The sequence below is a fragment of the Macaca mulatta genome, chromosome 12, assembly GCF_049350105.2.
Source record: "Macaca mulatta isolate MMU2019108-1 chromosome 12, T2T-MMU8v2.0, whole genome shotgun sequence".
Classification (NCBI taxonomy): Eukaryota; Metazoa; Chordata; class Mammalia; order Primates; family Cercopithecidae; genus Macaca; species Macaca mulatta.
The window spans coordinates 56,543,234-56,562,936 of NC_133417.1; the positions used below are offsets into that span (position 1 = coordinate 56,543,234).

Here is a 19,703-nt window from a genome sequence, read left to right on the forward strand (position 1 = left end):
GAAAACAGAACCCAGAACCAGGAAAGCTTGATAGTAGGATGGTTCTTACCTCACTTATTTGCAGAGAATTGGCTTTTGCCAGGACAACTTCGGGAGTGTCAACAATGCTGGTGAATGACAAAGCTTCTGGTCGTGTCCTATAGAGTCTTTCATTCAGGAGGTCTTGAGCAACCTTCACTCTGTTCATTTCCACCGAGCCTTCTGGCATCCAGCCGATGCCACGCAACCACTCCAGGTCTGCCTTATACACACTCTATAAAGAAGATGTCAGACAAAAATACCATTTCTGACCAACACAGTGAAACCCCACCTATATTAAAAATAAAAAATTATCCGGGCATGGTGGCGCATGCCTGTAATCCCAGCTACTTGGGAGGCTGAGGCAGGAGAATCGCTTGAACCCAGGAGGCAGAGGTTGCAATGAGCCGAGATCTTGCCATTGCACTCCAGCCTGGGCAACAAGAGCGAAACTCCATCTCAAAAAAAAACAAACAACAGGCCGGGCGCGGTGGCTCAAGCCTGTAATCCCAGCACTTTGGGAGGCCGAGACGGGCGGATCACGAGGTCAGGAGATCGAGACCATCCTGGCTAACATGATGAAACCCCGTCTCTACTAAAAAATACAAAAAAAACTAGCCGGGCGAGGTGGCGGGCGCCTGTAGTCCCAGCTACTCGGGAGGCTGAGGCAGGAGAATGGCGTAAACTCGGGAGGCGGAGCTTGCAGTGAGCTGAGATCCGGCCACTGCACTCCAGCCTGGGAGACAGAGCGAAACTCCGCCTCAAAAAAAAAAAAAAAAAAAAAACAACAACAACAACAACAACAAAAATTTTAAGTGTTAGACATACCAATCCTTAGCTGAAAAATAAAGCACATGGGGTTGAAGGGATGATAAATGCAGGAGACTGTACTTCCAAAAAAGTAAGACCTGAGATCTCACATGATTCAGGGTTTTTAACATTGATGACAGAAGTAATTTGCAAAAACATAATTATTTATACTAGCCATGAATAACATATAGTAATAATGCTGAATTTCATATAATTATTTGATATTTCAAAAAATTTTATAATTGAAAATTTTTAAAGAAAAATTTTGCTGAATTGGATTCCATTTTAATCCTGTGATATTGACCCAAGGAAATGCTGTTTAGTGTTTTGGAGCTAGCATAATAGCATCAATTATTTTAAAAACATTCAGATGATTTATATTTGTCTGAAATATGTTTTCATTGCCAGAAGTTACAAATGACATGGAAAAAAAAGTCTGGAATCTAGGCTGGGGAGAAAAGGACATGACCTCACTAAGGCTCATCTCTATTTTTGCTTCCCACTACATAACTACTAAAGATGGATTTTATATTAAACAATACGAATGGTACCCCCCAGCCCCACCCCCGGGTTTGTGCAGTGCACGGCCCAGGGGGCTGTCCACAGAGGCACTGACTGGACAATGAACAAATGTACGTCTTCTCCTTCCCCCTTTCCCAAAATTCATATTACGTACATCACTCTGCAGATCATAGGCCTTCTTTGCTTGGATAATGTCGTTTTGATCGGGCATGCATGTCCAGTGATGCAGGTAATTGCGATAATCAATGTCACTGACCAAAGTCTGACATTTCTTGGCCAGCAAGATGCCTAACATGTCCACTGGGCTAGAGAACTTGGTCTTCCACTTCTGGAATTCCTTCTTGTACTCCCTTTCACTTTGAATTTTTCCTGCATGTATGGCACACATAATCTTGGGATCATCTTCAATGCTCTGGGCTCCAATGTGGTGGCCTTTCTGTTTCTCATAGGCTTCCTTGTATTTGTACTAAAATGCCAGAAATACAGATGGAGACATGCAGTTTTAAAACCATGCTCATGCTGACAATTACAGACAACATGAAATGGACAAGAATTTTATTTTACAAATATTTTGGCATTTCTGAACTATTATATTTAAAAGCAATGTTTTATACTGTTATAAAAATAATTGTAATCATGTATCTTCATTGGTGAAAGCATTCCCTGTAGCAACTCTAACTACAATGCCAAAATGTATTTTTATTCTCTGTAACAACAAAGGGAATGGTCTTGGGAGGTAGGAAGTAGGACAGGAAGGTACATGTGGAAATAACTACAGAGTGTGGTCCACCAGCCACCCTCTGGGTTGTTCAGCATGGTGGAGACCACAGAGGGTTAGATGGAAGGTACTCACGTCACTGGCAATGTCCCTGGAGGCCTTGGCACTTTTGATGGAAATAGCATCTGCTCTCAGATCATAGTCCTTCATCTTTGATTCATCCCATCCCTTGGTGTAAAGTTTCTAGGGAAGGGATAATAGATGACAGAAAATAAGAGTGTTTGAGGAAGGTAATAGGCCAGTTCCAGAAAGGAAACTGTTACAGTGGAAAAAGCATTTTAATTACTCTTAGAAAGGTTTAAGCAACAATCAGGAAATCTCTTACTTGGCTGATATTGGCAGAATTACTCTTGGCCAGCAGGATTTCTGGGGTGTCTGGCATCACGTGGATGGAGGTTTTGTCAGCATCCCAAGCTTCGGTGTATAAATGCTACAGGGCAGGGCGGGGTGGGGCATGGGGAGAGGGAGTATAAGACCTTTTGTTAAAGCCAATAACATCATTACAGTTGTTAGCAAATTTAACTTGCATTTAACTATACAATAGCTCTTTCTAATGCTTGTGGGAGGTGAGGGAAGTAAAAGGGTCATGGGGAAAGTAAAACAGAGCAATATTTAAATAGCTGTACAATGGTTTCATAATTAATATGATGCAATATAATGGTTACTATTAGTGACTCTTTTCATCCAGTGAATCACAAGCTTATTCAGACATCCAAAGATGGAGCTCAGTTGTAGAACTATGAGACAGTAGAAATCCCTAGACTTCAGAGTCAATCCCAAGTGCAAACCCAACTGTACTATTTCCAAGCTGTGTGATCTTGAGAAAGGTACATAACCCTTCACATTCCTCATTTCTGAGAGGGGGATAATCTTTCTTTTTTATTTAGTATTTTTTGAAGATGATCCATAACATATATAAAATGCCCAAGTCACAGCAGATACTCAACGATTTTTTGGTGATTCCTATTGGTGTTATCATCATGGTTGCTATTGATGGATATAAAAGAGTTTCTGGAGTTGTATACCCCAGACTCTGGAGTTTGCTGTCTGAAGCCACTTTCATATTTGTACTGAGCACTCAATTGTACTAGCCTAATGATTGGAAGGTTTCCAGGCAGGTGTTGGAGAATTCAAGTTCAAGTCAATCTAAAATATGCATATTAAGGGCTGACGCATTGGATAAAAATAGATTGATGAAACTTTGGATGAAACAAATGATCATCTATCTTGTGTAATAAAACTGAAAGCAGAAATAGCAGCTAGCTTTCAAAAGTGGATTTCCATAACCTAATGTGGAGGAGCAACCCAAGCAACCAATTTGAATGTATACCAGCATTGCTATGAAACACTATGTGTTTCCCAGCCTCAGAATGAAATGTAAAATGGCTTATATTCCTTACCAGATGGCTAAAGACACGTAAGTGGCCTGAATCTGCTCTGCCTAGGAGAATGTGTAATGAAGGGTAATGCATTTGTGATGTTTCCAGGTCACTGCTCAGAAGGGTGACTGTATCACTCCAGGGAAATCATTCCAGGCTTATTCAGACATCCAAAGATGGATCTCAGTTATAGAACTATGAGACAGTAGAAATCCCTAGACTTCAGAGAATTAGGGGGCAGGGTATTGAGAAGAGCACACAGGGTCACCTTTAATTCAAGCAGACGCTCTGTTAAAGGGCTGCATGAGAATTAGGCCTATGACACCTCCTTTCTCAGGGAACCCTTAGGGAATTTCCTACTTTATGAGCCAAATCTGTGGAAGGTATGATTCTGGCAACAGGAAACAGCTGGAGACTCACCTTGCTCATTGTCAGGGCATTATTCTTTGCAAGGACAATTTCCGGAGTGTCTGTAATGCATGTGAATTTGAGCTGGTCTCTAGGCTGGCGATACTTCCTGTCACTCAGGATTTCTCCAGCTCTCTTCACCTTCTCGACCTCTACAGAGCCAATGGGAACCCATCCTATTCCTCTCAGCCACTCAAGGTCAGATTTGTAAATAGCCTGAAAATGAAATAATGTCAAATATTTATAGATGCCACCTAGACAGCCTGGTGCCTGACTTAACATACATGGATAATGTATAAGTCTGAATCTTATTTTCGTAAATTTCTGGGAAGACCCACAGGATTGCTTTACTTTGGTTTAGAATGGCTAGTTAAATGCCTGGCTCCTGAAGGTAGCCAATATTTACTGTTTTAAAGACTCACAGAAATCTCTTTAATGCTATTCATTTTCAGCGATACAAAACTACTTTAAGGAAATTACTGCCTGCCTCCTGAAGCAAAGTGTTTCTTCTCTGATTTGATGGCCCCTACTTCCTCTTATGGAAACCGTACTGGGTTGCAATACAGTTGGCTCCTATGTTGTTGGGCAGTGGCTTTCACAGCTTGTCTTGGCATATAGAGAAGAAATGTGCATTACTGGTTGACCACATGTTGCATTAATATGTTTTTTGGGGGATAAAAAGACATCTTTTTTCGTATGTTTCTATGTACACACTTCCAAGTCAAAGAGTACATCTCTTTTTACTCATATTTATCTTATCCTCCATCCTCTTTCTTGTATTAGAATTCAAGTGAACAAATACATTTTTTTTCTTTCATTTTCTTCTTTGAATATAAACAATTGGTTGAAGGGAAATTTTTCTTGTAAGGAAGGGTAACAATTCTTTTTGTTTTTATAGCTTTTGGGGAATCTCTCTTTTTTTAACTGTCACTGCTTTTATCATTCTTCCAAAAGTGCTTGATTTAATCAGAGCTTGATTAAAACAAGGAGCTACCATATCAATGAGGTAATATTTGAGTCTCCAAAGGACTCTATTGGCCAACAACAGAAGTGTCTAACATATTTCTAGGGAGCTATTGTTCTCAGGTTTCTTAGACAAATTGTCTTAATAGGTATAATTCATTTTTAAACTTCCTTTCAGAAGTTACAATAGATAATTCCTATAAGTTAAATAGACACAAAATTATAATGCAATTGATTCACTTGGAAAATTAGGTTGTTTAGAACATGAATTCTTAACTTGGCATCAGTGAACTTCTATAGAAAAAATATGTAACATCCTCTCATTTTCATTAACCTCTAACTGAAATATAGCATTTCATTCCATTATAAGTATTACATTATAGTAGTATTCACACTATACCTGACTTTGTCAGCTTTAGAAATCTCAAATCTTTTTATGTCCTATTATAGTTTGATATAGTTTGGCTCTGCATCTTCATCCAGATCTCATGATGAATTGTAATCCTCGATGTTGGAGGAGGAGCCTGGCGGTAGGTGATTGGATCATGGAGGGGGACTTCCCCCTTGGATAGTGAATTCTCATGAGATCTGGGTGTTTAAAAGTGTGTAGCACTTCCCCCTTTGCTCTCTCTCTCCTGTTCCGCCATGTGAAGATGTGCTTGCTTCCCCTTCACCTTCCATCATGATTGTAAGTTTCCTGAGGCCTCTCCAGCCATGCTCCAGTACAGCCCATGGAACTGTGAGTCAATTAAATCTCTTTTCTTCATAAATTACCCAGTCTCAGGTAGTTCTTTCTAGCAATGTGAGAACAGACTAATACGAGTTGTTGCTGATGTCTTAAAAGTATTTATGCTCATCACTTCTTTGAAATTAGTTATTACAGTCACTGCTAGAACTTTTTACTTAATGTGTTAATGAAAAGCACATTACAGGTTTGGTTTAATACTTTGATAATGATATTTCAATATGATTGGTTTATTTTGAAATTAAACACATATTTTATTTTGTGCATTTCAGAACATTATCCTAAAGAGGTGTCTGTAGGTTTCACCAGACTGGAAAGATTCCATGGCCAAAAGAGTTAGAATGCTTTTCTAAACCATTACTGAAGAATATTAGAGCCACTCACATCACTCTGCAGGTCATAGGCCTTCCGAGCCTGAATGACATCGTTCTGATCAGGCAGGCAGATCCATTCATGCAGGGGATGCCTGTAATCTATGTCGCTTACAAGGATCTGACACTTCTTGGCCGTAACCATCCCCAGCATGTCCACTGGGCTGCTGAACTTGGTCTTCCACTTCTCAAAGTCTTTCTTGTACTCCCTGTCACTCTGGATCTTGGCCGCGTGGATGGACCACAGCATCTTCGGGTCATCCTCAACGTTCCGGGCCCCAATGTGGTGGCCAAGCTGTTTGCGGTAGCCTTCCTTGTACTTGTACTAAAGAAAAGAGATAAGAGTATAAGGACAAGAACATCTTACATAATCATGTTTCATAGGTTCACACACATATTGTTTCTTTTTCTTTTCCCCATAACTATTGTGAAGGAGAAAGGTGAATATCATCAACCCTATTTTTAAAAGTCAAAACCTGAACCTAGCAGGGGTTTAGTGATTTGCACAGTCACACCACAAGCAGGTGGCAGCATGAGCCTAGAATGAAGAGCTTCTCGTTCCTAATATTTTTCCTCCTCATTATACCACACTGCTTAGTTTACCTTTGATTCCTTAACAAGTAGAGGTAAATATATTGTACAATCTAATGGAGTATCTACTTAAAGACATAGTTATTTTCCCCAAACTGTTTGACATTAAGAAAATTTTAGAATAGTTCCCTTATTAGAACTTATAATAGACTTCTCAGTCAAGGATATGTGTTACATTTAGATAGAGTTTATGTGTCGCCAGGAAATGACTCTTATTAGCCTATCAACACCACTGAGCTTTCACTATGAGTCAGTTTTTCTACCTTTAAGATTCAAGAATAACACATTATGGTCCATTTCACCATGAGACGATTATGGTGTGGGCTTCTCCAGCTTAACAGCAAGAAAAGTTTTGATAATAGGGCGTGTGTCCTTAACCTTGGCAAAATAAACTTCTAAATTGATTGAGATCTGTTTCAGATACTTTTTAGTTTACAGAAGGAATGAAGCATATGTCTAAGGCATGAGGCCCTTGCAGAAGAGGGAAAGTCTGGATTTGAGTCCTAAGGAGGCTTGTTGTAGAATGAGGACACTGGGAACCCTTAGGAGGTGTTTCGCATGTGAAGAAAAGTAGAGAAGAGGCGAGAGCGTGCTGAGAAAAAGCTTTGCTTACTTCGCCCCCTTTTCTTGTGTCCAGTGAGGGACATCTCACCAATTAGGAGTTACAAAGGACAAAACAAATCTCTAAAACGTATCCATCTAGTTTTCTTTTAATGCCAGAATAAATAAATAGAAGTAGTAAGGAAGAGTTTACATGTATATTGGCTATTTCCCACATGTTATTTAAAGGGAATAAATTAATCCCTTTAATTTCACAAACATCTAGGTCAACTGCTGTTCAATTTCCTATGTATTTATTTTTTTGGGTTTTTTTTTTTTTGAAGATGCAGTGTTCAATTTCTGAGGCTCAAAAATATGAACCCATTTTTGGTGTCCATCAAATGCTTTTTTAAAAATAGTGTGTCTCTATTTTTGATTGATTGACAGGTATAATGGGTCTAGAATTTTGTACTTTTCTTTCTTTTTTTCCATTTACAACTTTGTATAGGGAAAAATCACCAAAGGGAATTGAGACCTGTAGGGGTAACTAAATTTCTGGTAAGAAAAATTCTGAAAGCTTCTATTCATCAACATCTTTGAGTAAGAAATGGCTTTTCCAAAAACATCCACTTACATCGCTAGCAATCTCTCTCGAAGCCTTGGCTGCTTGGATTGGAATGGCATCCAGACGCAAGTCACAGCCTTCCTTCTTGGACTCTTCCAAAGCAAGTTTATAGAGTTTCTGTAGAAAAGAAAGTCATTATTCATTACTCCTTCCATAAAATGTGAAGCTGTTTATTATTACATTTTCTTTGTCCTCGTTTAAACTACAGAAATAATCCAAAAAGTCAATTATTAGGGTGCGTTTATAGATGGCTTTGCCTCATGGGTGCTTAGGATTTTTAAGACATATGTTCCAAACATTGGTATTTATTGACTTGTAAATTTCAACCAAAAAATGAGGGGAAAAAAATCAACATTTTGTTGGCAAAATTTTATTTGTCAAACAAGCAGATGTAAAAAAAAAGAAAGAAAAAATTATTTATTGGCCAGGTGTGGTGGCTCACGCCTATAATCCCAGCACTTTGGGAAGCTGAGATGGGTGGATCACTTGAGGTCATGAGTTTGAGAAGAGACCAGCCTGGCCAACATGGTGAAACCCCGTCTCCACTCAAAATACAAAAATTAGCTGGGCATGGTAGCGTGCGCCTGTAGTCCCAGCTACTTGGGAGGCTGAGGCAGGAGAATCACTGGAACCCAGGAGGCAGAGGTCTCAGTGAGCCGAAATTGTGGCACTGCACTCCAGCCAGGGTGACAGGATGAAACTATATCTCAAACAAAACAAAACACACTATTTATTATTGTCATCATAATATAAAAGGCCATCTTAATACAAAAGAAGGATAAAAAATAAGGACAATATTTTAAAATGTAATCTATTTAGTTTTATGAAAAACTCAATGCATTGTGCTTATTTTTTCTTATTTTGCTGTGGACTATTATCTCAGACAATGATGCATCTATGGACCCAGGATTTCAGGATCATTGCCCTTATGAAAATGTTGGTTCTGGCAGAAATGCCTGGAAAAATGTTAACATCAAATGATTATCAGAGCGTACTGGAACAGCAAAAGAATATGCGGCTTACTAACTCACCAGATTCAAACCTAGTCCTTGCCTACTCGCTAGCTGCTGAATAAAATAATGACTTGATATCCACATTGACCTGTAGGGGAAAGTTTTAAAAGTATAATTCCCATGGGATATTTATTCATAATAATATTCAATTACTGATAACCCGTTAATAAAATGGTAGTCTACTTTGTGGACCACCACATAGCTCAAAACTGAATCAAGTGAGAACTATCTCTTCTACTGAAAATGGTAGTTCGGAGTATGTGTAATAAATTAGTCAAAACATTTTCCTAAGAAAACAGCTACAATGGTTCATTTTTTGCCTTTCTGTTCATTACAAGATCAACAGTTTACTTACATCACTGTAGTTTATTCGGTTGAGTTTGGCTAACATGATTTCTGGTGTATCGGGCATGACATGAATAGTTTTCTTGTCATTGTCCCAGGCTTCAGTATATAAGCGCTACAAAAAAAAAAAAAAAAAAGAGAAATTGTTTTTGTGTTCACAGATATTATTCTTTTGATTATGTGCCAATCATCTCTCTTGTATACAAGGTAGAAATAAAATTATTAAAGCTGCATAAATTCCTTACCTTTGTTTCTTATTAAAATTATTTCAAGAATCTAACTATTAAAGGACTTATCAGTTATGAAAAGTATAATTGGATTGAAGTATTTAAAATAATTTCTAGGTAAGAGTTATTGCACACAGTATTTTTTTTTAACAACCTACTAATCCAATCAGAAGCACATAGTACTTTAGGCCGGGTGCGGTGGCTCACACCTGTAATCCCAGCACTTTGGGAGGCCGAGATGGGTGGATCACCTGAGGTCAGGAGTTTGAGACCAGCCTTCAACATGGTGAAATCCCGTCTCTACTGAAAATACAAAAATTAGCTGGGCGTGGTGGCAGGCTCCTGTAATCCCAGCTACTCGGGAGCCTGAGGCAAGAGAATTGCTTGAACCCAGGAGGTGGAGGTTGCAGGGAGCCAAGATCGCGCCATTGCACTCCAGCCTGGGTGACAAGAATGAAACTTTGTCACAAAGAAAAAAAAAAAAAAGAAAAAAAAAGGAAAAAAGCACATAGTGCTTTTAACAATGGTTTAATATTTTGAAGTATCACTAAGTAACTATGGTATTATAGTGGAAAAATCGTTTAAGAAGGTATCATGATTCTTATTATTATCTTTAAAATGCAATAATATGTCAGAATTTTAAAATTGTTCCGTGGTAACTTTCGATATCTAACAGTGAGGATTGAAGACTCACCTTATTCATGTTCAAAGCATTGTTTTTTGCCAGCACCTGCTCCGGAGTGTCTGTTATACTGGTAAATTTCAGCGTTTCTGGACGCTGACGGTAGATAGTATCACTAAGTAATTCTCCAGCTCTCTTGGCCCTAACAACTTCCAAGGAATCAATAGGAACCCAGCCAATGCCTTTCATCCATTCAAGGTCTGACTTATACAAATTCTGCAGATCAACAGATAACAAACACATTTATTAATTAGTGTTTCAGATTCATAGTTACAAAATGGGTTATCCTAGAGAAACACAAAAGTGCTGATGAATAGTTAAGGTTCCCAGCATAGTAATTCACTCACTCACACGCATTATTGAATCCTAAGCATATTTTTTTTCTGAGCATTTTTTTGGTACAGAGGAGTACACCAAGAATGATCAAAGATCTTCTTTTAAAGTAAAAGACATCGTCCTGCCTATGAGAGTATTACAAGATTTTTACACAGAAGTATGCTTTTTTAGCCTTGGAAAATGTACTCTAATAGTTCCAAATAAAACCACATACTCTGATGGTGTGTGAGTGCTGCAGTCAAAAAATTCTCACTGTTATTTCCATCTTCAAAAATCACAAAACTTCAAGTGTATAAAGGAAATGTGATGTTGTAGAAATATGTTTGGCATTTCCCTAATTATTCATTTTATTTTACTCTCAATAGATATGCTCAATGTTGGTAAGTATTAGATGACTGGTTTTGATAAACACAAGAAATAGAATTTCCCCATCAGTAAGTGTAAAATGTAAATTAAAGTAATTTAGCATAATATGCTTTCCCTCTCACTATCTCCATACTACCGTCTGCCAACAAACACACACATTTTTTTTACTTCCTTAGCCAAAAGTTTGCAGTGATATATTTTTAAGGGTTAAGTTTCATCTGATTCAGACAAAGGAAGCCTGAATCCCTAGGAAGATTTATACCTGTTTAGAATTGATAATATTTACTTTATTTCCTCTCCTGCAGAGAACTTTTGGAGGAGAAAACAAATTGTAGTACCTCCATTGGGAAACCCTTTCAGACATTTAATTGTAAATTGTTTGAAATATACAAACAAATTGCAGTTCATCGGCACTATTCAGAACCCACAGACACATTTCGGATCCGCTTTTAACAAGCAGAGCTAACATCAAGGAAACTCACATCACTCTGGAGGTCATAGGCTTTCCGTGCATGAATGATGTCATTCTGGTCGGGCAGGCAGATCCATTCATGCAGAGGATGTTTATAGTCCACATCGCTGACCAAGGTCTGACACTTCTTGGCCAAAACGATACCAAGCATGTCCACTGGGCTGCTGAACCTTGTCTTGTATTTCTCAAAATCTTTCTTGTACTCACGGTCACTCTGCACTTTGGCAATGTGGAGGGACCACATTATCTTGGGGTCATCATGTACTGCTCGGGCGCCGATGTGGTGACCCAACTGTTTACGATATGCTTCTTTGTATTTGTACTGAAAGAGAGAATCCAATAAAGAAGAAGGAAGCACAAAGGGCTATTCCCTGTTGTTCTTTCTGTGGCGGTGCTTTCTATGAAATCTTTAAGGCAACAGAGGAGTTTCACTGGTCATGCTGCTGTAATGCCGCATACTGGACTGTTGTGCTCATTGGCACATCTCCACAGAATAACCCCACAGTAGTTCCTTTATATATGCTAGAGAATCATATGTTGGCAAAAAATGATAAAAAGTGAATACTGAAGAGTCCAATTACAGTAATAAACCATGACAGTGTCTCAGAAATCCATCATGTCAGTGAGCCTATTTAAGAACACACCTGGGGCGTATGTTTACATGGATCATTAAAATTTTCTAGCATAGTCTGAGAAATAATTTCCTCTTCAGAAATGATTTGGGAGGGATAGTTTTGAAATGGACAATTTCTGTTATTTAATAGGTAGAGAGTTTAAGTTTTACAAGATGAAAATTCTGGGAATCTGTTGTACAACAATATGAATATACTGAACCCCACCAAACAGTATACTTGAAAATGGTTAAGATGGTAAATTATATATACATATATATAATATATACAAATACATATACATATATAATATATACATATATAAATACATATATTTAACCAGAATTAAAAATTTTTTAAACCTATAAAAATGAATAATTTTACTACTCTTGGATTAATTTTTAAGATGTCCAGGGACCTGATGTTTTCATTTTTAGGGTAAAGAAATATTGGTTCTGTGCACCGCATAGAAAGAAGACTTTGTCCTTCTATGTTCTTTTTCAAGTGATGGGGCAAACTCAGTTAAGCCTGCTTCTTTTCTGGCATCTTTGCCTTGCATGTGTTCCAAGGAAGCTCCTGAGGTTTTGAGTAGCTCAGCTTACATACATCTAACTTTAATCGAGGCACTCACTCCTATTGAGCAAAGACTAAAAATAGGGAGTCAAATGAGCCACATTCCAGTCTAGGCTATGCCTCTGTGATGCTTGTGATCTTGGGCAAGTTATCTGTATCTCAAGCCTCAATATATTTGCCTATGCACTGAAGGGAGTTAAGGTGGACGATGACCAATGCAGACGTCCAGCTGTACTCCCTGTGTGGCTGACGTGATGGTAAGAAATGTTAGGACTTGATCAGCTCTTACATCACTGGCAATATCTCGAGAGGCCTTGGCAGCCACGATGGGAATGGCATCACTTCTCAAGTCATAGCCTTCTTTCTTGGCTTCTTCCATGGCCTGACGATAGAGGTTCTGAAGAAAGAAGGAGTAGCTTTTAAATACAGAATTCACATTCACTCGAAAAATATATTTTTTGTCAGAGGAAGTCCACTTTTGGATTCATAACTACACGAGTATGTTCAGTCTTAAATCAGAAAAAGAACTCTTACTTTCTGTTTATCCTTGGATATTTATTTAAATGAAAGTTTCACATTCAGCAAGTTTTAACATCACAACCTCTCTTTGCACAAATCTTATAAATGTTATACATTAAATGAACAGCTTTTGTGCTTAGATTGTTTACCATTTGCCCTTTTCATGAAACAACCACGAAATGTTGATTTATTTAATTCCAAATTTGAATTGGGAACATTTTTACTAGCAGAGAATAGTATCATATAACAACATATAGTAACACTACCACTAAGAGGATGTGTCCATAATCAAATTTAGTGCCGAACTAAGGATGTATCACTCTTTCTGAATCTCTCTGTTCATGTTGATTTGCTCCCTATTATTTCATCAACTGCTGGAAGTTGTTAGCAGACATGAGGGTAGCAGGTACCAACGATTTAGGAGTCAAAACTGCAAAACTGATAAAATTTTATTTATTGACTTCTTCTGTGAATTGAGAAAGCACCACCACTGTTCAATTTCTCTGGTGGGACAGACGTGTACAGAAGACAAAACACAAATGTTCCATGGAAGTGTCATTTGAGAACCACACATTGAACAAATCATCTATACAATGACTTTTAGCCCTTTTAGTGAACCAGTGATAAAAATTTTGACTGATTCTGTATCCTCTTAACAAAAAATTTTACATAATTCCAACATTGGTATTCAATAAATCAAAACAAGATAAATATATAGTTTGATAACAGTTTTTAAACATAAAAAATAAAAATTTATTGGATCTCTTAATGAGACTTGTAGGAGCTCATGGTGGTTTGATTACAAAGTTTTGATGGGCAATCATGAAATAAGTTGTCTGGTAGAGTTTTGTGTGTGTGTCTTTTTTTTAATTGTTGTTGTTGTTTTTTGTTTTTTGAGACAGTCTCACTCTGTCACCCAGGCTGGAGTGCAGTGGCACAATCTCAGCTCACTGCCTCCCAGGTTCAAACGATTCTCGTGCCTCAGCCACCAGAGTAGCTGGGATTACAGGTGTGTGCCACCATGCCCAGCTAAGTTTTGTATTTTTTAGTAGAGATGGGTGTTGCTAATCTCAAACTCTTGAACTCAAGTGATCTCTCCTGCCTCAGCCTCCCAAATTGCTGGGATTTCAGGCATGAGCCACTGCACCCAGCCATGTTTGGTAAAGTTTCATTTTAATACTTTCAGACATGCACCATAGTAACTACTAGGATGAGTATTACTATTTCTTTTTCTTTATTTAAAAAATGAAATCCTTATATTATCATACTTAGTCAAATATTTTAATGTATATGTTTTAATACTTTAAAATGTATACTTTCTACCTTTTGCAAAACTTCAAACCTACAGAAAAGTTGCAAGAATGCTACGATGAATACCAACTACCCAATTTGTTAACATTTTTGCCATATTTGCTTTCTGTATCTCTTTCTATGTGTTTATGTATTTCTTCATTTTACTTATTATTATTTTCAATTGTTGAACTGATTAAGAGAAAACTGTACACATCATGGCCTTCATCCTTGAATACTTTACCATATATTTCCTAAGAATAAAGATATTTTTAATTAACCACAGTATATGTATCAGATTCAGGAAATTTAATATATTGATACAGTATTATTGTCTAGTACTATTCTCTTTTTTATCAAATATACAATGAATATTCCAATTTCATCAAATGTCCCAATAATTTCCTTTATGCAATGTTGCTTTTCTATCCAGAATTCAGTACAAAAGAATGAGTAGTATTTAGTTGTCTGGTTTCTTTCTTCACCTTTAAACCATGCCTTTTTTGTTTTAATGTGAGAGAAGAGTGACTATGAAAGACGTGGGACACCACTCAAACTGTAGGGGCATTCTTGGGCAGATAATTTAGAAGAGCACATGTATGGAAGTTGAAGCCATGTTAACTGATTTACTTAAAACGATCCATGCCACTTCACCCCTTGGAAAGCCTTTGAGTAACCTCAAGAATGGTTGCTGAGGTTTGAAAGCAGCTCATCTATATCCAAATGCAGTCTTTAGATCAATCTACGATTGAATAATTTAATCTTTAATTTCACTTTCCCCCTTTCCTCCTTTAAGAGGTTTACTGAGTTAGATAAAGCAGACACAGTAGCAGTAGATAGTTCTGGAAAATAATTTAGAAATAATATGTGGCTTTAAGGGAAAAACTACAATGATTTACAGTTCTGTAAGGCTTTATCATCCCTCTACTTTATGCTGTTCAGTGTACTTTTCATTGTTGAGGCTGTGTAAAGACAAAATCTTAAATGTAAGGAAAATCCCGAAAAAGCGTGATACAAATAATTAAACTTCATTTTTATGCCCCATTCTCAGATTAGATTGAATTAAGGATACTGGACTAGTATCTGGAGTTTAAGTATGTCACAGAGGCACTTAATATTTCTTAATATTTTTAATGACTTAAGACCTTAGAGGGTCACTATTGTGTTTATAAAGTGGATTATTAAGATGTGTCAGTTTACAGTCTTTTCAAGATGAGATTTTATAAGAAAAAGCTAAAGTAAAAATAAGAATCAATTTAATATCTTTGAGATAAATTCCAGAGGGAATTCGTTTTTCTTCAAAATTTCTAGGAATGTTTCTTTTGAAACTGGAAGGTCAAATACTTCATTTATTATGTTTTTAAAGAATAAATGCTCACATTTTAAAAATGGTGTAAGTGGGAAAAAAAGTGCTTCAATCATCTCATGGCTTCAGGACAAAAAAATAGAGTTCTTTAATTCTTTCAACATTTAAAAAAGATGCAGCGCTTCAAAGGAGAGAACACTTTTATCTATCATCAAGGATGTATTTTAAAGCTTGTTACTTAAGAAAACCAGAATAGGTAAATGAGAATTTGAGAGGAAAAAATAGATGTGTTTGTTTTGTTTTACATTTATGGAATGAAGGTATCACGGGCAATGTGGGTTGAGAAGAAATTCTAGTGGGTCATTCTGAAATGTGATCTTAGATCCCTCAGGGAATCAACATGATCATGCAATTTTATTTTTATTTATTTGTATGTATTCATGGGGGATGAGTGCAATTTTGCTACATTAATATATTGCACTGCGGTGAAGTCAGAGCCTTCAATGCATGACCATGCAATTTTAAAGAAAGTAAATCCAGCTGAAAATTTTAGAATTAAAAAATAGTCCAATATCCTTGCAGCAGTCTGAAAAAAAAAAAAAACTACCTCAATTCCACTAATGTAAACAAATGAGAGAGGCTTAAGAGCTTCATTATAATCTGGAATAGAAACTAACTTCATCTACCTTGGATAAAATAAACCTCCTAGGGGAAGATAATCCAACTGAGAAGCTCTGTGGCCAAGAGAAAATGTCCCATTCAAAAGTGACTGAAGCCAAGGCCAATCAAATATTTATAATCAGGCTTGTCCTTTCGTCTGTTTTATAATGCTGGAGAAAGTGAAATCATACCCTCTTCATTTTACTGGTCATGATTATTTGATATAAGCATGCCTCCTCTTTAAAGCTACATTATTATAGGCAAAAGTAATTAATATGGGTAAAATAATAAATCTGGTCATCATTTAAGTACTAATTTAAATTAGTACTTAAATTTTTCAGTGCTCTCAAACTGAAGAAGACTCTGCCTTCCTTTTTTTCTAAAAAAAAAAAAAAAAAAAAAGAAGAAGACACATAAACATGTTTAAGAAATTAGTATTCTTCTTGAATCAACCATATAATTTTTTGACTTTGGCAACAACAATTGAGCAAGAAGCTATTTATGCAGCGGTATTTCTGGACTGCAAAGATATGCAATGACAAGTTTAGCAAGGCTGAAGATAGTGCATAAAAGAATGTATTTTATTGTTCTCAGGCAATTTGAAATGGGTGAATTTAAGAATTCTCATTTCAGTTCTTGTAAATAAAGCTCAAGTTATTTTGAGCACATTAAATACATCTAATTTTCATGGTGACTTGAGTGTAAAGGAGAGACATTAAAGTTTATTAAACAAATACTTTGCACCAGGCTCCACACTGGGCATGTTAAATATTTTACCTTATTTAGTCATTATTTAAACATTCTTTAAGATAAGCATTTTAATCCTATTTTACAGATGAGGTAATTGAAGAAAAGAAACTGCACAAATTTTGAAGCAAGTGCTAATTTGATTAATAGCAATTATTTTTAATGAAAATTATGTTTAGTCATTAATAGTTGACTTGAGATATTTTTTCCCTCCCGAAACGAAGATATTTTTGTGTCTGTCTATCTGTCTGTCTGTCTAATCTACCTACCTTTCTATCTACCTATTCTTAAATACAATGATATGTATATTCAAGGTAGGGTAAATGGCATAAAAAGCCAACTAAGCTAACTGGCTTACGTGAGGATTAATTTTATAATTCTGGCATTTCTACATCAGCAAAAATCAATGTGGCCAGACCAAAGAAATAAAACAAATGATCTTACCTCACTGTAATTTATTTTATTTTGTCTTGCCAACATGATTTCAGGTGTATCAGGCATAATATGCACTTGGGTCTTGTCTTTGTCCCAGGCTTCTGTGTATAAGCGCTGTGAAGGATAAAAAGATTAAGGAATTAGAAAAACAGTTTGCTGTAAACAGAAGTTTTCAATGAAGAAACCATGAAAAAGTTGAGAGCCAGCTTTCTTGTCTGTTCCATGTGCTGTATGTTAACATTCTTTCAACCTCTTTGATTTTACAAGATATTTACTGTAACAAAATATAAATGTATACTAAGATGTGAAAGGAAAAAATTATATATATATATATATAATCAAACACACACACACACATATACACACCTGCGTATGTGTGTTTGGTAACCAGGTCACTGCCACCCCAATTAAATAAAAAGCAAGTATTTCCCAAGCATATATTCATATCCATATCTGTACTATGGTTATATTAACAAACCTTTCCCACGATTTTATTTGATGCTGTTTGTTGTTAGTTTATTAGCTGCAAATGTACCTGTATGTGCTAGCTTTAGATTTCTTTTTGATAAATGTTATGAAGATTTGCATCTTTCTTTTTTTTTTTTTTTTTAATGAGACAGAGTTTCACTCTGTTGCCAGGCTGAAATGCAGTGGCACAGTCACGGCTCACTGCTCAACCTCTCCAGGCTCAGGTGATCCTCTCCAGACTCAGGTGATCCTCCCACCTCAGCCTCCCAAGTACCTAAGACTACAGGTGCACATCACCACACCTGGGTAATTTTTGTATTTTTTGTAGAGACAGGGTTTCCACATGCTGCCCAGGCTAATCTCAAACTGCTGAGCTCAAGTGATCTGCCCACTTCAGCCTCCCAAAAGTGTTGAGATTACAGGTGTGAGCCACAATGCCCGGCTTGCATCTTTCTTGTTTGTTCTGTGCTTACCTAAATGTGTACTCAGCAAGAAAGAAACCTTCATAACAAACCATGTATAACTAACTCATAGACTTCAAACAATTTGAACCCAAAATAGCCATCCCATTCTTAACTCTGGCTATTTCACAAGAGATGTCAAAGCAGAAATGCTCCCATATATTGTTACCTAACAGAATAGAGAATTCAACTGAATCACTATACACTGGATAGCAATTTAATCGGATTAAAAAAAAGAGACTAACTTAATTAACAATAGGTATCTTAAATGACATACAGCCCTGTCTTATTTTCCTACAAATTGGGGGCTCACCTTGTTCATGTTGAGGGCGTTGTTCTTGGCCAGCACCTGCTCCAGAGAATCAGTCACACTGGTAAATTTCAGCTTGTCCGGAGGCTGGCGGTAGATGTTATCACTCAGTATTTCGGCAGCCCTCTTGCACTTGACCACATCCACAGACCCAATGGGGACCCAGCCAATGCCTCTCAGCCACTGGAGATCAGATTTGTAAATGTTCTGGAGAGATTAAACACAAAAGCGAGTATTACTGAAGTTGTTCTAACATGATTTCAAAAATAAAAAAATAACACTAGAAAGCTTGGATAGTCAAACTTCATGTATATGTCCTTCAATATATGAAGGCCAAATTGAATATAGTTTCAGGTATTACTTTCTTTCTCTCCAAAAAAAGTAAGGGGAAGAGATGCCTAAAAAATGAGCAGAGAGAAGAAATGCCATCCCTTCTGAGGGTTCTACCTAATCCTAGACCACTGTCTCAGTATTTCTGTGAATTACTATTATGAGCACAGTTACCATGGATCTTAATTACTCACATCGCTCTGGAGGTCATAGGCCTGCCGAGCATGCATGACATCATTCTGGTCGGGCAGGCACGTCCACTGGTGCAGGTAGTTCTTGTAGTCCACGTCGCTGACTAAAGTCTGGCACTTCTTGGCCAACACCACCCCCAGCATGTCCACTGGGCTGCTAAACTTGGTCTTCCACTTCTCAAAGTCCTTCTTGTACTCCCTGTCACTCTGGATCTTGGCCACGTGCATGGACCACATCATCTTGGGGTCATCTTCAATGTTCCGGGCTCCAATGTGGTGGCCGAGCTGCTTGCGGTAACCATCTTTGTATTTGTACTGAAATAAAGGTGATCATTTCAAAAATAAAAATGAATAGAAAGGCTTAGAAGTCTCATTAATTTAAAACTTTATTATTTTAAAATTGCTAATTCTTGCAGAGAAATGAAAGAATCTGAGTATCAGTTTATCTCCTCTCCTAAATTCTTATTAGACTCTACAGCACTAATCTAATGGGCAGTAGTCTAATGGGAAGCCTCATAAATAATCTAACAGTAACAGTCTAATGGGAATAGTCCAGTGGGAAGACAGGCCAAACTACATGGTCCTATGGCTTGTAGACGTTAAGTTTCTGA

The 19,703-nt window shown here is 37.1% G+C and overlaps 1 protein-coding gene across 50 annotated transcripts in view; it reads right to left on the reverse strand.

Moving 5' to 3' along the window:
• The window catches only part of NEB (nebulin), a 225,846-nt gene that overhangs the window by 103,796 nt on the left and 102,347 nt on the right, over positions 1-19,703 (reverse strand). For all 50 annotated transcript variants that reach the window (XM_077956975.1, XM_077956985.1, XM_077956984.1 and 47 more), the window contains exons 69-82: positions 19,096-19,407; positions 18,575-18,778; positions 17,342-17,446; positions 12,665-12,772; positions 11,202-11,513; positions 10,030-10,233; positions 9,119-9,223; positions 7,760-7,867; positions 6,008-6,319; positions 3,928-4,131; positions 2,454-2,558; positions 2,204-2,311; positions 1,505-1,816; positions 50-253 (exon numbers count right to left, since the gene is read on the reverse strand). In XM_077956975.1, the coding sequence (XP_077813101.1) occupies positions 50-253; positions 1,505-1,816; positions 2,204-2,311; positions 2,454-2,558; positions 3,928-4,131; positions 6,008-6,319; positions 7,760-7,867; positions 9,119-9,223; positions 10,030-10,233; positions 11,202-11,513; positions 12,665-12,772; positions 17,342-17,446; positions 18,575-18,778; positions 19,096-19,407 (2,703 nt within the window). The remainder of the gene's footprint in view (positions 1-49; positions 254-1,504; positions 1,817-2,203; positions 2,312-2,453; positions 2,559-3,927; positions 4,132-6,007; positions 6,320-7,759; positions 7,868-9,118; positions 9,224-10,029; positions 10,234-11,201; positions 11,514-12,664; positions 12,773-17,341; positions 17,447-18,574; positions 18,779-19,095; positions 19,408-19,703) is intronic.